At 36.5% G+C, this 17,584-nt stretch overlaps 1 protein-coding gene across 3 annotated transcripts in view; it reads right to left on the reverse strand.

Annotated features, from left to right (window-relative positions):
* Nucleotides 1-17,584, reverse strand: part of LOC150106485 (pyridoxal phosphate homeostasis protein) — a 171,803-nt gene that overhangs the window by 61,723 nt on the left and 92,496 nt on the right. For all 3 annotated transcript variants that reach the window (XM_090392475.1, XM_090392473.1, XM_090392474.1), the window contains 2 exons: nucleotides 10,722-10,797; nucleotides 10,458-10,592 (listed from right to left, as the gene is read on the reverse strand). In XM_090392475.1, the coding sequence (XP_090248601.1) occupies nucleotides 10,458-10,592; nucleotides 10,722-10,797 (211 nt within the window). The remainder of the gene's footprint in view (nucleotides 1-10,457; nucleotides 10,593-10,721; nucleotides 10,798-17,584) is intronic.

Below are 17,584 nucleotides of genomic sequence, written 5' to 3' on the forward strand. Positions count from 1 at the left end.
GTTTAGTCCCGAAGGTGTGGAAAGAGGGGAAAATAGTTTCACTGCGTAAAGGAGGATCCAAGACTACGGTTGCAAATTACCGACTGATCAGCATATCAGGAGTCGTTGTCAAGGTCTTGGAGAAAGTAGTCAAGGGAAAATTACAGGAATGGATTGATGAAAATGAGATACTGTACGGAGGACAGCATGGCTTTGTGAAGGGTAGATCATGTCTCAGTAACTTGCTCAAGTTTTATAACAAGGTGATGGCTGAATTGGATATGGGTAATGGGTTTACAGTGATACTGCTGGACCTGGCAAAGGCGTTTGACAGGATACCACATGGAATTCTAATCCGTAAACTACAACATATGGGAATGGATTATAGGGTTTGTGAGATAGATAGGTGGGTGGTTGATGGAGAGATATCAAAGAGTTGTTTATTCAGGAGAAGAGTCCAAAAGACGGCCTGTGACTAGTGGTGTGCTGCAGGGTTCTGTTCTTGGACCACTGCTGTTTAATTTGTTCGCTAACGATATAGGGAAGGATCTAAGAGGAACAGTTCATTTGTTCGCTGATGATGCAAAGTTGGGTAGGGCGATAGTGAATGCAGATGTCAAAATTTTGCAGGATGATTTGCATGGTTTGGAGGGCTGGGCTAAGGAGAATGGATGTCAATTTAATGTGGCAAAATGTAAGGTTATGTATTTTGGGGTTAAAAGATTAGCAGCAGTATACCACATTGGTGGAACTGTACTCCAGGAAATTGATGAGGCACGAGATTTAGTAGTGTGTTGGTGGATAGGGAGTTGAAGTTTAGGGGGCACATTGCCAAAGTGGCCAAATCAGCTCATCAAATCACTTGGTTGCTGAAGAATACCTTGACGAGCAGAGACAAGCAAGTTATTGTACTTCTGTACCGAGCCTTGATAAGACCTCATCTCGACTACTGTGCCCAGATTTGGTCACCTAGGTTCCTTCTTGATGGGGAGGAGGTGGAGAGGATCCAGAGGCGAGTGACTAAGATGACAGTGGGTCTATGGAATGAACCATATGAGAACAGGTTGAAGATTTGTGGATTGCAGAAATTAGTTGATAGATGGAAAAGGGGAGATATGATTGAGACTTTCAAATTGCTAAAGGGTTTCTATAGGATTAATTCAGAGGATATTTTTGAGATCAGGACTGGTGGTGGGAGAACTAGGGGGACACCTATTGAAGCTGGGTTTCTATACAGGGGTGTTAGAACTGGGTTCTTTACTTTTAGAGTGGTAAATGAGTGGAATAAGCTGCTAGAGTCTGTTGTGTGTGCTATGACGGTGAGTGAGTTCAAGGCAAGGTATGATAGGTACTGTGAGAATGTCATATAGTTGTGTGGACATGATGTTTAGGGCCTCCCTCGATGAGTGTAAGGACTCCCTGGAGTCGCGCGTAATAATAATAATTTTAAGTAATGCACTCTTTTAACTATATCGTGAACAAAGGACACAGATATGACATTATATGATAACACCTCTTTTAAAATCATACATTCTTTTTAATGTGCCACTGACAGCATATATAGTCAACTCTAGAAGTACCGTATATTATCGTATATAATGCGATCCACGTATAATGCGAACTAGAAATTTTGTTTGAAAACTAGCCCTAAAATGCCATGTCCACGTATAATGCGATCTGTTAATCTTGTTCCATAACATTATAAATAATACAATACGAATTAACGAAAGAAATATTTATTTTAAAATAAAATGTCAAAATCCTTTAAATTCATCTTCATCTTTTGAGTTATCAAACATTTCATTTATAAATTCATTTGTAGGGATTGTGTCATCAGTGTAGCAGTTGTCATCGTCTTCATGCTCTCCATTTTGTTGTGCATCATCCTCGCTTTCGTATGTGATGTGATCTTCGGATCCATCCATTGAATTACTTATTCCACATTTAAGAAATGAGCGTTGAATTATTTCAGCTTTCAATCGAATCCCATGCTTCTTTAACCCAGCTAGTGACTAGGGTGATCTCAGGCTTCTGAAAATTCCCATCCTTTGTCATCTTCACCAAACCAGATGACATCCATTCTCTCCATTTTTCACGTAAGTGATCTTTAAACGGCTTATTCAAGCTGACATCAAGCCGCTGCAAAACGGAAGTTAGACCACCCGGTATGACTGCTAGGTCTGTATGTAGCTCACATGCTTTCTCTTTGCTTGCCTCCGTTAAATGCACCCAGAACATATCCCAGACTAGCATGCTTTGTTGACGTAACAAGCTACCTGGACTTCCATACTTGATCCAGACACAATTGTACACCTTCTTCATCCATCCAACCTTTCTGATTGGCACAAACAATTACACCTGGTGGAAATTTCATATGCTTTGGAATTTTCTTCCTTTTAAATATCACTGTCGGCTTTAATTTGGTTCCGTCTGCCATACATACTAGGACAACGGTAAAATGTGTTTTTTCATGTCCCATTGTTTTTATGAAGACATCCCTTTCACCAACTGAGTTTACTGTTCGATTCCCAGGCATATCAAAGAACATGGGCATCTCATCCATATCCATGACACTTCCGTAATTTTATGATAAATTTATGGAAGGACAGCACTTTTTCTTCAAGCTGCTTTGGTAACTTCTGCGCAATTTTTGTTTGGTGTCGTAATGTTAATCTTTGCATTCCATAAATCTGTCGCACCACCCAGGCGAAGCAAGAAAAGATGAAATACCTGGTGTGTCTTTGAATTTACCATTCTTGAGTTGTAGAGCTTGAAAATGAATTGCAGTTCTTGTTACTATAATGACATCTTGTCGTTGCGTCAAAATCCATTCATTTAGCTCTTCTTCGAGTTCTGGAAAGGATGCTACATCTTCATGACAGGCACGTTTCGTTTTGGGGATTTTTTTCAAGACTGTCTTTTTGCTTACGTCAAAGTCTAATACTACTCTCTGCTACACCAAATTCTCTCATAGCAATACTGTTATTATGTTCTTCTGCAAACTGCATGACTCGCAATTTAAATCCTCCTTCAAAAGATGAACGTTTACGTTTCTGTTGGTTCATTTTCAGGCTAGGTTTGTTTAACGAATAATATTTAAAATAAACTGTGGTTAAACTGATATACCTAACTGTGCTCTATTATTCAGCAACCGAGCGAGTATCGTATCTGCACATAAAGCCAGTAATGTAAGTAGCTTTATGCACAGATACTATGCACGCTTAGTCACAGAATGCGAGTGGGTCAAGTAGATTTGGTTGCATAGGCATTGGGTAGTATATATTATGTGTGTAAGTCTAATAAGATGTTATATTTTTTAGGATCTGCATATAATGCGAACCCCTAACTTTAAGTAGTATTTTTTACCATACATTTTTCTCATTATACACGATAATATACGGTATATCTTTTTGCTTTATACAGCACTATATACCACGTGTGACAATAAGAATACAGATATCATATATTTCATTATAAAGCTGTGGAGTGTTGCAATACTTATTTTAGAATGATATATATATATGTATACCATTCAAAAACTCTCCTCATATAACACTGAGGAGAGTGATATCAACTAATTTAATAGATGTTGAAAGTCTCTCCACTTGGTTATACTTGGCATCTTTATAAATTAAAGATGCCAAGAAATTATATTCTTGGTTTAATCCTTTACCAAATGTAAGCAAACAAGGTTTGCACGTAAAGTAACTTCACGACTGGGCGACTCATATATAGAAGCTAATGACTTCACATTACTTGCCTTAGTATCCTGCAATATAAAGCACATATCTTTACAGACATGTATAATGCTATGCATTATGGGTATGGTCACTACCCAGACCAGTTTTGATAAGTTAAGGCAAGTGATGTGAAGTCATTAGTTTCTATATACAAGTTGCCCAGTTGTGAAGTTATTTCACATGCAAACTTTCTTTGCTTATACTTGGATAAAGAATTAAACCAAGAATATACCGTATTTGCCGGCGTATAAGATGCACTTTTTTTCTTTGAAAATAGGTCTGAAAAACAGGGTGTATCTTATATGCCGATACTCAGTTTTTTTTATTACTTTCATTTCTGGAAATTTTCTCTGTTCTGAGTTACGCGATTTTTCTTGCTTCCTTGCGATGTGTGAGAGCATTCCAGTTACGTAGAGTTCAGTGGATGCGCATGTTGTTGCGGTTGTTGTGAATGGTGATAAATTTCTGTCATTAAATTGTCTCTAAATTTCTTGGCAAATTACGGCTGAAAAATGTTGGTATTGCATACAAGCTATTTGTGATTGCGTATGCTAAAGAACATGGAAACAGGGCTGCAGAGAAGCATTTCGGGCCACTCCCAACTGAAAAAATAATAAGAACTTGGTGGAATCAGAAAGAGGATCTAAGAAAAGCAACTGACATTGAGGCAGAATTGAATACTTGGATTTTAGACCACATAAAAAAGGGACTTTCAGTGTCTACGAAAATGATTATTCATCAAGTGAAAGCGATAGCCACTAACAGAGGGATCGTCAACTTTACTGGATCAACATCATGGTGTTCAAGATTCATGAAGAGAAACCAGCTATGTATGCAGACTAAAACAAAAATATCACAAAAGATGCTAGCTGAATACGAAGAAAAAATTATTGAATTTCATCGATTCGTCATTAATGCAAGGGAACAAGAAAATTTTGAACTTGCGCAAATAGGAAACATGGACGAGGTTCAGTTGACGTTTGATATGCCCTCAAACAAAACTGCGGATTCCAAGAGCACAAAAGGCGTTGCTGTTAAAACTTTGGGACACGAAAAAACTCACTACGTTGTTTATCCTGCTGTGCTGATTGAACAAAATTTCCGCCACTATTCATTTTAAAAGGAAGATACTACCCAAAGAAAAACTGCTTAAAGGAGTGTTTGTACATGTTCACGAAAAAGGCTGGATGGATGGAGGAGGAATGAAGTTCATCATCATCATCATCAAATTCCTGCCATGTACCCTCAAGGGGTGTACAGGATATGATAGTACTACATGAAAAAAATTACATCATTATTAATTTCCTATCTACAATTTTCCTCCAAATCAGTCTGTTACTTGTCAAGACTCCAACATTATCAGATCTTATATTTCTATCGTCTAAGGCACTTTGTACCATATCAATCCACCTATATCTTGGTCTTCCTCTAGGTCCTTTTGCTGCCAACCTGGCAGAGAACACTTGCTTTGCTAATCTTTCCTCGCCCATTCTGTTTAAGTGATCATACCACCTGAGATTAGCTCTGCTAACACATTCCTGGATGTTGACAATGCTAAGTTCTTTCCTAATATCCTCGTTTTTAATATGATATTGCCATTGATGCAATCTGTTCACGCCTATAATCTTTCTCAGGACACTCATATCTGTGGTCTCTAGTCTTTGGTCAAGTGTTTTACTTCTGACCCAGCGCTCAGATCCATAAGTTAAAATTGGTTTGAACACTGTCTTGTATACAACTAATTTAGTGTTCCGACTAATTTCTCTCTTATTCCATATGAATTTATTCAATTGACTTCCCACCGTACCAGCTTTGCTGATTCTGTTGTCTATTTCTATATTTAATTTACCATCTTCAGTAAAAATCGTGCCTAAATAGCTGAAATGTTTTATTTGTTCCACAGGTTCTCCATTCACAACACAGTTGACATTTTCAATGATTCTGCCTATTTTCATTGTCTTTGTCTTTTTATTGCTGACCTTCATACCACATCTATTACAACAGCTATTCAATTTAGTCAGAGAATCTTGCAGACTTATAGCAGATTTATTTAGAAGTATAACATCATCCGCATAAAGCAAAGAGCTGACATTAACATCTCCAATTTTGATATCATGTTTAATACCACTTTCCTTCATAATGTGATCCATATAGATAACGAATAACAGAGGGGATAATGTACATCCTTGTCTCACACCAGATTTAACATTAAACTATCTTCCTGTACTTCCTTCAATTCTAACTGCTGACTTACAACTCAAATAAAGACTAAGTATTGCTTGATATAATGCCCGATTGACACCATATAACTGCAGAGTATTGAATAGCTTCTATCTTGGCACCTTGTCATATGCCTTTTCCAAATCGACAAAACTTAAGTACAGATCTTTGTTATATTCCCATGCTTTCTCAACTATTTGTTGTAAACTGTAGATCTGATCCTGACAGCCTCTATTTGGCCTGAATCCAGCTTGTTCTTCACCAAGCTTTTCTTCCACAATTCTTCTCAACTGTTTCTCAAGTATACTTGTATAGATCTTGCTAGGAACACTCAGTAGGGAAATACCTCTGTAATTCTCACATTCAGTTTTATTACCCTTTTTTATATATGGGTAACATGAGAGCTGTACTCCAATCATCGGGAATTCGTCCCTCTGTCCAGGCTTTCTGAACTATGCAGTGCAGCCACTGTAAGACTCTTATACCACCATACTTCAGCATTTCTGGTCAAATATCATCTACTCCTGCTGCCTTTCCACATTTCAGGCCTTTGATGGCTTTTTTTCTACTTCAAGTATGGATATGTATTCCTGACTGCATGCCTGGGCAGTGTTTTTTACCACTGTGCTGTCATCACTGCTTGTTTAATTTAGCAGTTTTTCAAAGTAATTACTCCATACTTCAAGGATATTTTTTCTCCCGTTTTCATGTCACCTTTAACATCTCTAATTCTTTTTACAGCACTCTTTCCTCCATTTCTATGCTTCTTCAACAACCTCCAGAATATTTTGACACCTTCTTGATATTTATTTTCTATATTCTTGCCAAAGTCCTCCCATGACTTTTGTTTAGCTAGTTTTACACAGTGTTTAGCATTCTTGCATTTGTCTCTATATTCTCCAAGAGCACAAGCTGACTTATTTGCCAGGAACTTTTGATATGCTTTCTTCTTTTCCTTCACTGCCTCTTTAACTTCCTGTGTCCACCAGGGAGTTCTGAATTTTTTATCCTTACAGACAACCTCACCACATGCCTCTCTGGCAGAATCATTCAATGTTTTCTTCAGAGTTTGCCACTGAATCTCCAAGGTTTGATTCCTGTTCTCAAACTCTTTCATTTTTTCTTTAATAATCTTTGTGTATTTTAGTCTACAGTTCACATCTGAGAGCTGCTCAACTTTTATTCGCTTTAAAACTTCTTTCTTACATGTTATTCTTTTCAATATGAAATTCAATTTTATCTTGCTCAAGACTAAATAGTGATCACTTCCAATTTCAAATCCTCTGTACACTCTGGTGTCCTGCACCAGGGAGAAAACATCACTATCAACAATAACATAGTCAATGAGACTTTTCTTATTCCTAGCCTCTTCTCTCCATGTGAATTTGTGCACATTTTTATGTTGAAACAATAACCAGTCCATGTCCTAAGCAGAAATCCAACAGGTATTTGCCATTATTATTAGCTTTGCTCTTTTCTCCAAATTTTCCCAAAATATTTTTGTATGTCTCACAATCATTTCCTACTCTGCTATTTAGATTGCCAACAAGGACCAACTTTTTATTTTTCATTGTGTCAGTTGCTTTTTCTAAAGCCTCAAAAAATTCCTCCACTTCTACCTTAATAGAACCTTCTGTGGGACCATAGTCCAGTTCCCCATTCTCATATTTGCCCCCATTACTCTACTTGAGAATTACTGCCATTCAAGAAGATTAGCCTCGTATTTGTGTTGAATACTATGGCTACTCCTTCTTTTCCTTGATTGACATTGCCTGAATATAACATTTTGTATTTATTGCTCAGAAAGATCTCACCAGTTTTTGTCTTTTTTGTTTCAGTCACCCCTATTATGTCGATCTGGTACTTATCTAATTCCTCAGCTAGCTCCATTTCTTTGCTATTCAGGCTTCTTACGTTGATAGTACTGATCTTTAACTCTGGTGATGTTGAGTTGGGGTTTGTTTTCAGATTTGTTCCAGTAACTGACTTTTCACTGTTTGCCCTGGTTCCCTGGCGAAAACAATGGGGGCCTTGTTTAACCGGGTAACGCCCCAGCCGGCATGAAATTTTGTCATGTTGTGCCATCATTTTTTATTTTGGTTTAACCAATAAGAATACAATTTGGTCGGCTAAATCCCAAATTGCCAGTCCATCCTCATTCATTCAGTATCCAAGTAGATACCCAACATGGTGCACCACGAGAAGGTGAGGATTGGACATTAGGTCAGAAGCCCTGGTCAGTTCTCCGCATTCCTTTAAAGGCTATGTATAGACCTCCTGGAATTACAGCTAATTGAGTTTTCAATTCCATGAGTTTATTTTTAACATCTTCTGTTCTGTGAGAACGAAACTGATCCCATACTAGCAGGGCAGGCTTCTTCGACAGTCTGCCAGGGCGCCTAGACAAATTTTGGGTGCTTAAGGGTCTAAGCTGTATAACTGAGAGGAGACCATTACATAGCCTTTAAAGGAATGCTTTATTACTTTATATATAAAATAATAAAGTAAATAAAGGAATGCTTTATTTACTTTACTACTTATTACTTTATATTTGAAATACTGTAAATTCATTATTATATTCAGCGATAAATTTTTTTTCCTAAAAAATGTGTACAAAAAAGGAGGTGCGTCTTATAGGTCAGTGCGTCTAATTTCTTGGCATCTTTAATTTATAGTATAACCAAGTGGAAAAACTTTCAACAACTATCTCTAATCCAGAGTGTTTTAGCAATAATGTGTGATACCTTTTTGGCTACATTTGACACCTTTCTTGTATATGGAAATATGACTTCTGCATTACTTCAACCTTGGTATCACTTCTGGATCCGGCTCCCACTGATAGGACCTCAATAGAGGCCAAAACCAGTCTGGGCAATGGCCCTTCACATAATGCATAGTATTATACTTGTTTGTAAGGATATGTGCTTTGCATTATGGGATACTAAGGCAAGTTTTTGTTTTATACAATGAAACCTGTGGTGAATTCATCACTAAAAAACACACGTACTAACCACAGTGATAAGTTTTAATACGTAAATATTTCATCCCAAGTATCTTGGGACATCCTCAGTACAGTAATTCAAACAATACTAGGAATAACATACAGTTAGGGTGCATTATTATAATGGAATCCCAATATGCGTGCAGTAGCATGTTATAGAAATAAATTAAAACATAACTGGAAAAAAAAAAAAAAAAAGATAACATATATAAAGAGATTATTTTACACAATTTTGTATTACAATTTCCCATACTTTAGGAATAGCAAGAACATCATTACAGTTTAAATTTGGTCTGTGTAGTAGGGCTTCAGCACTTTCTTTATACAAACGTTCATATTTATATAAAGATCTATGTAAAAGTTTTATCTTTTTCCAATGGATCCTATGGTTTGGGTTTTCAACTCCATGTTGAGCGAGGCCAGATTTCTACAGTTTGAAAAGACGAATGTGATCCTGATGTTCCAAAATGCATTTCGGAACATCAGGATCTTCTATGGACAGATCTACCTGTCTGTCCATAGTAAGACAACTTGCAGGAACATGGGACATCATACACACACACCAGGTAACATCAGAGGTGAGAGTTTGTGTCTTTAGGAGAAGGTAACAAGTTATAGATCTGGTTGATGGGTTTGTAGGTAGTGGCAAGATTGTATTTCTTCATAATTTTTGAAAGACGTTCGGAGATGCCTTTGACATAAGGTATGGGAATCCTATGGGCTTCTTCTTGTCTAGGTTGATGTGTGGGGAAGTGACTGATGATTTTTTGAGTTGTTTTAAGATTGTATCCATTTAGTATGGCTGTATTTTTGATTATTTCTAATTCTTGGTTTAGAGATTCTTCAGAGGAGCAGAATCTGTGTGCTCTGGTAACTAATGATTTAATGATGCTAAATTTTTGAGATGGATGATGAGCAGAAGAATTGTGAATGTAGTGACCTGAAAATGTAGGCTTGCGATAGACAAACATGGCGATGGAACCATCTTCTTTTCTTTGAATGTGTAAATCCAGAAAGGAGATACCCTGTGGAGATTCTTTTTCTAGCGTAAAGTTGATGTGAGGGTGAAGGAGGTTTATTTTATCTAGAAACAAGTGTAATTCTTGTTCGTAATGATCCCAGACTGCAAAGACGTCGTCGACATATCATAGCAAAATTTTTGGTTTGGGTTCGAATGTGAAAATTTTTTCTTCAGGGTGTTCTAGAAACTAGTTTGACCCCAAGTGATGTGAAATCATTAGCTTCTATGTACAAGTTACCCAGTCGTGAAGTTACTTCATGTGTGAAGTTTGTTTACTTACACTTGATTAAACGAATAATATAATTTCTTGGCATATTTAATTTATAACTTAATAGATGAGTATTTGTCTAATATTATGTAATGCTGTGCAACAATATTAAAGCATTATGGCAAAATATATTTTTCAGAACAAATCATACCACATAGATCTTTTTTTTTCATTTTTATTTTAAGACTGCCATAGCATACATAAAACATACAAAAGTTAAAAACTCACTTTCTTCTTTACTTGTATTTATTTGAACCATCACTTTTAGCTTTTCTTCTTTATTCAAGTTTTTCCAGGCGTTTTCAATTGTATAAGCCAACTTTTCTGAATCCACTGTTTCCACCATATACAAATTTGGAGCAGCTTAAAAGAAAAATAAATTATTATAATTATTAAAGGTATTAAGGTTATTACAGTGAAAAAAATGTGACATACTATGTGAATTCTTTACCTTAGTATCATATCTCAAACAACCAAAATTATTAGACTTACTTATTAGTTTATTTACTTTGTTCCGCTGAAGGTGACCTATGAAATGCCAATGTATATCTTTACAATGTTCCAAAATCTATATAAACATTAAAAAAAAAATCTTATCTCTTTTCTGTCTACAAAAATTTAAAAATACTTTAAAAATACACATTAAAAAGAGCAATGTTAAAAAATAAAATAACTTACATGCTAAACTTTTTTCATGTAAATGAAGCTGTCTTAAAATAGCATATCATTTGAAAATCAATTATGATTGCACAGAAACCTCCATGATGTCCAAGGGCTCATTGCAGGAGAAGCATACTGTTCATACCTCTCCTTAAATGCAATGACCAACAAAGCACTCCTGGCAACCCATTCTACTCATTCACCATTCTATGCAAAAAAAAAAAATAGTCTTCACACATTTGTAGACCACACTTTTACTCAATTTCTAGGTATAATCCCATGTTCTGCCCAAACTAGTCAAGTGCTGAAATATTTCTTGTGCATCAATCATTTCGTAACTAAAATGTTTCTATCATATTCCCTCTTTTCTGCACATCAACCATTTGAAAAATCAATCTATCATCATAGAAAGCATTTCTTAGAACCACTAGCCATCACTCACCTCTGGATCCTCTCCACCACTTCCTACCCAAGAATCCCAGGTGACCAGACCTGTATTACACTAATTCGGATGTAACCATATCAGGACCTTATGAAGAGGAATGATAACTTCCTTATCTCTTTTCAGTACTGCAGTCTTCAATAATCAAGTAATCCTATGAGCTGTCTTGGCTACCTTAGCAATTTGCATTCTGAACTTCCACTCTCTGTCTGCCAGCACCTTCAAATCCTTAGCTTCATCAGTTTTTTGGAGCACAGCTCCATTGATGCTGTGAACCGCATGTAATATTTTTATCCCAAAATGCATAACTTTGCACTTTTCCACATTAAAACAGCATCTATTATCTTTTGCCCATACTGTCAGCCTACTGAAATCATCCTGCAAGCTCTTTACATTACCTTTGTAAACTATCACACACACCCATTTTGCATCATCAGCAAATGACTGAATATTTTCCTTCAAATCATTTCCTATAGCATTTATGTGCAAATCAAACAGCTGCAGTACAAAACTGAGACTTGCAGTATAGTGCTGGTCACCTGCTTCCTCTACATACTACTCTTTGGTCAGCGACTCTCATATCCATATCAAAAATTGGAATTCAGAAAAGAGTAGATATTTCGTTATGGGGGGGGAGCATGATTTTGTAAGTCATGCCATTTACTTAAAAAGTTAGTAATTTACTAACTTTTTAAAAACAGAGCGATTGATTAATTAGATACAGTGAATTGATATAGTTTTAATTGTAACAATTTCATTAGCACTATTCCTTTTCTAATTGTATTCTCTGTATCCTCTCTGTAAATTCTATATCCCCCCCCCTCACATTCTATATCTGTAACTACATTATCTGCTCTCAGCCAAGTTTCAGTAATGCCTATAACTTTTGGCAAGGTTTCACCAAGAAATGCCAAAAACTCTTCTCTTATTTCTGATACTACTAGCATTAGTATACATAAACTGTATCATACCTTTAGACCAGTGTTTCTCAAAGTGTGGTACACGTACCCCTGGGGGTAAGTGAAAGGTCTTCAGGCGGTACGTGGCAATTTTCGGTTATGCCTCTTTAATGCATGGAATCATTATTAAGGAAAAAAGAATTATTTTAAAAGTATATATTTCTCAATAAATTATATATTATGTATGAATTCTCCTATTCAAATTGTGATAACTGCTTCATTTGAATAGTTTGCAAATTCGCAGGCGATCACTCGTGAATCTTCGTTCAGCTTCGTATATGAACGTACACTGCGAGCCTGCAACAACACAAAGAGCGTACGATAGCGATTGATAAAAAAGTAATTATATGAATCATTAGTAGATGTAATTAAGACAGTTAAGCAGATTGTGCGTCATTATTTGATCATATTAAAAATTTGTTGTTAGTTAAAATAACGATTAATAGGTTTGTACTACTTTTACAGTGATAGCTTTAATGATATACGGAAGTTATAATACCTATAATAAATATTATAATTTTTTACAAATACAGAATGAATTTCCTGAATTAACAGATAAAGCTCTAAAGTTCATTTATCCATTTCCAAGTTCATAGCTCTGTGAAGTTGGATTTTCAGCCCTTGTATATAGATGGATGTCAAACCGCATCTGAGATTGAAATTAATACTTATAGAGCCAAATTTTGCTGAAATTTTATCCCACCATAAGAAATTTCACTCCTTTCATTGATAAATTATTTAAATTAAGTAAAAATTTATAGTATCTTTATAAATTTTGTTCTATTAAAAAAAAAATCATATTTTTTGTTTACATCTAAATTCAAATAAAATAGACATTTACAATGAAATATACTTATTTATTTATTATTATTATTTTGATAAGAAGTCTTCTTCTTTCACTCTGCCTTATCCCATGTTAAACGGGGTCGGCGCACGAATCTTTAACCTTCCTCTTCCAAGTTCTCCGGTCCAGGGCATCCTTCGGACTCCATCCTTTCTCCCTACGATCCTCTGTCATCTTATCCCTCCACCTGAGCTTAGGCCTGCCTCTATTCCTCCTTCCCTCCAACTCCATATACTCCACTCGTTTACCAACATACTCCTCACCCTTCCTCTCAACATGTCCAAACCACATCAGCCTACTTCCTTGTATCTTCTTGCCAATTGGTCCCACCTTAACCGTCCCTCTGATGTAGTCATTCCTTATCCTGTCCTTCTTTGTCACACCACTCATCCATCTCAACATCCGCATCTCCGCTATCTCCATCTTCCTCTCCTGTGCCTTGGTTATAGGCCACGTCTCTGCACCATGGAGCATCGCCGGCCTCACCACCATCTTATAGAGCTTTCCTTTCCTCTTACAACTCACTCTCTTGTCGCACAGGACCCCGCTCATCTTCCTCCAATTCATCCAACCGCATGTTATTCGATGCTGTATTTCCTCATCCAGGTCACCATTACTCTTGACAACCAACCCAAGGTACTTGAATTTCTTCCCTAAAATTAGCCTTTCACCCTGGAGTACTTGGTAAGGAGTACTTGGTAATAATGAAAATTTAAGAAGGTGTACACAAATATCTGAAGTTTGAGAAACACTGATTTAAACATCAACTACCTTTACAGCTTTACTGACTATCCTGTCATTCAATTTTGTCACTTGAAAGACTAGAATCCACATATTTAGGTCATACTCATTCACCTCATGAGTGCCTTTCACACACACACACACATGTGCAAGCACACAACACACCTGCATCCACCTTAACAGCTGTAGCTTTCTTGACCTTGCACTTCTTGAGACACTTAACACTGAATTTAAATGTAATCCAACAGCATTATATAAATCCTTCTGCTAACCTTTCCTCTCAAATTCAGTCCACCACCAGCACTAATTTCCTAATCATCATAAGTGCCCAAGGATCAAAGGCTTGTTAGTGTCTGCAGCTTGTTTCACCATTGTTTGCCATTTCTTTCTGTCCATTGCCAGGTGACTCAACTCCTGCAAACTCTTTCTGCACCACTCCTTCGAATCATCTACCCACTCTCACCTTAGCTGCCCTGTTTTGTTCATACCATTGTACCAAGCATCAAGGTTGCGATCTTTCTACTGTTATACATTCTGTACTAACAGTTCATTTGTTATCTTTTTTTAGCCATCCAAATTCACAGAATATTTCTATAATATGTGCTTTTGAAAGCTGATATTTGTACAGTACCACATGAATAAGTCTGCATTATCACTACTCTCCTGTCAACAATTTTTCCTCAAATTAGTCTATCAATACTCCAATACTGTCAGTGCTTATATTTCTATCTTCTAGAGCACTACTGACTACACCAATTCACCTAGATATAAGTCTTTCTCTGAGTCTTTTGCCTACCATTCTGGCATCAAACACCTGTTCTACTAACCCTTCCTCTCTTCTGTTTAAGTGACTATACCAACTTAGATTGGTTGTGCTCACACATCCTTGAATGTTAACAATGTCAATCTCTTTTAATATCTTTCTACCATTGATGCCATTTCTTCACCTCCCCCATCGCAATTTTTCTTACAACTCTCAAATCAGTATTCTCAAGATGAAGTGCTTTATTTATAACCCAACTCTCAGATCCACAAAATTGGTTTGAATGCTGTTTTGTATACTGCTAGTTTAGAGTTTTGGCTAAATTCTCTCTTATAGCACAAATTTATTCGGTTGATTCCTTACTACAATCTCTCTCTGCCAGTTCTGTTGTCTATTTAATTCTCCATCTTCACTAAAAACTGTGCCTAAATAGATGAAATGTTTTACTTGTTATATAGATATTCCATTTAATGTGCAGCTGATGAACTTCCAAAGTTCCTGCTTATTTTCACAATCTTCATTTTTTTTTTCTTAATTGCTAATTTTCATACTAAGTTTGTTACAGTAGATATTCAATTTAATTAAATCTGAAGACTTGTGCGGGATACATTTAGTAGAACATCATCATCAGAATAAAATAAAGAGCTGAGATTAACATCTTCGAGTTTGATATCAGGCCAAATACACTTTTTTCATAATGTGATCCGTGTAGATAAATATGAAGATAAAGTGCATCCTTGTTTACACCTGATTTTTCATTAAAATAAATTCCTTTAATTCTAACTGCTGATTTACGCTTTAAATATAAATTACATATTCTTCTATATAATGTTCCATTCACTCTATAACTGTAGTGTTCTGAAGAGCTTTTTTTCTTAGTACCATGTACAGATCCTGGCTACATTATCCAAATTTCTCAACCATTTGTTGTAATGTGAAAACCTGATTCTGATAACTCTAAATGGCTTGAACCCAGCTTGTTGTTCTCCAAGTTTCTCTTCTACAATTTTTCTTAGACTCTTCTGAAGTATTTATTATCTTCAAGCAGCCTTAAAGTCATAGACTCATACAATGGTCCCTCTGTCTCTTTCACTCTCTCTCTCTCACACACACACACACACACACACAGCTCATCTTACTGTGCCTTAAATACATTCATATTCTCTACAGTTCCCACATTTTCAAGCAATGCATTCCAATCATTCACTACTCTCCAAGCAAAAAACCTGCTTTTCACTTCCTTGATCACAACCTCCTTATACAGCTTCTACAGATGACTACTTGTTCTCCCCAATTTCCCACCCTTCGATGAAAAACCTCTTCAACATTAATCTGATAAAAACGAAATGCCACCAGATTCTGAAAATGGCATTTTCTCAACTTTTCTTCAGACTCAATATGTTTCTCTAAATTTTAGGTTTTATCCACCATCATCTCTAGGTCTCTTATTTTCTTCTCCCCATCCACCCAACTGTATACTTGGCATCCCATCTTTCTTTTCCAAATTATAAAACCTTATACACTACACACTGCAATAAGTCTTATCACAGCCATGAATCCCCTGGACCATTCTCTTCCTTCTTTTGAAAACCAGGTGACCAAATCTGTGCACAGCAGTTCATATGTGACCTAATCAAGGCCTTATACAATGGAATCATAATCTCCTTTCTTATGCAAGTCACTGTCCTATGCATCACAGCCAAAATTCATTGCACTTTTCTCACAATTTTAGCAATGTATTCTCTAAATTTTAGGTCTATCCACCATCAACCCTAGATCTCTTATTTTCGCCTCCTCCTCCACTATATCCTAACCAACTGTATACTTGGCATCCCATCCTTCTTTTCAAATTATAAAACCTTATGCACCACACACGCAACATTCAATTGAGAACCTCACAGCCATCCCCATTTACAAGAAGACTTGAACAGACTGAGTGAAGCCACAACATCTTCTCTACACGTCACAGCTCTTCCCAACTTCCATTATCTGCAAACAATTGAATATCTCCAGTTTAAACCTTCCCCAATATCATTAACATACAAGTTAAACAGCAATGGCCCTAACACAGACCCCTGATGCACACCAAGTCACTTTCCTCTTACGGGATACTGCTTTCCCATCACAACTTACTGATATCCATTAGACAGCCAATCTCCAATCCAATGCACTAATCAATTATACAACCTCATATGTTCCAATTTAACTATCAACTTATCATGTGGCAATCTATCAAAAGCCTTTGTAAAATCCAAGTACACTAGTGTGTATGTGTATCCTTATCCAATATGCCTGTCACCTTATTATAATAAAATCCTGGTGCGACCATAAAGGATGTAACTAACACAGACCCCTGATGCACACCAAGTCACTTTCCTCTTATGGGATACTGCTTTCCCATCACAACTTACTGATATCCATTAGACAGCCAATCTCCAATCCAATGCACTAATCAATTATACAACCTCATATGTTCCAATTTAACTATCAACTTATTATGTGGCAATCTATCAAAAGCCTTTGCAAAATCCAAGTACACTAGTGTGTATGTGTATCCTTATCCAATACGCCTGTCACCTTATTATAATAAAATCCTGGTGCGACCATAAAGGATGTAACTGAGTCTATTAGAGAGCAAAAGGAAAGGGTAAAAGAAATGATTGTTGTGGCAGGTATGAATGATTTGAAAGGAGATAAAATGGAAATGATAGAAGACCTGAATGAATTGTTTGAGGTAGCAAAAGAAAAGAGTAAGAGAGTTAGAATGATTAGTCTTTTGCCACGGTATGACAGTGAAATGTTTTAAAGGAGAGCCATAATTGCGAATGACTTTATGCGTGGGTTATGTATGACGAGTGGTGTGGAATTTGTGGACGTGTGGAGTGAGTTTGATGGGCGAAAGGATCTATATAAGATGGATGGCTTGCATTTGAATGGTTATGGTGT

This window comes from Typopeltis vanoorti, chromosome 5 (genome assembly GCF_054136105.1).
Source record: "Typopeltis vanoorti isolate ZY-2024b chromosome 5, IOZ_Tvanoo_1.0, whole genome shotgun sequence".
NCBI lineage: Eukaryota > Metazoa > Arthropoda > Arachnida > Uropygi > Thelyphonidae > Typopeltis > Typopeltis vanoorti.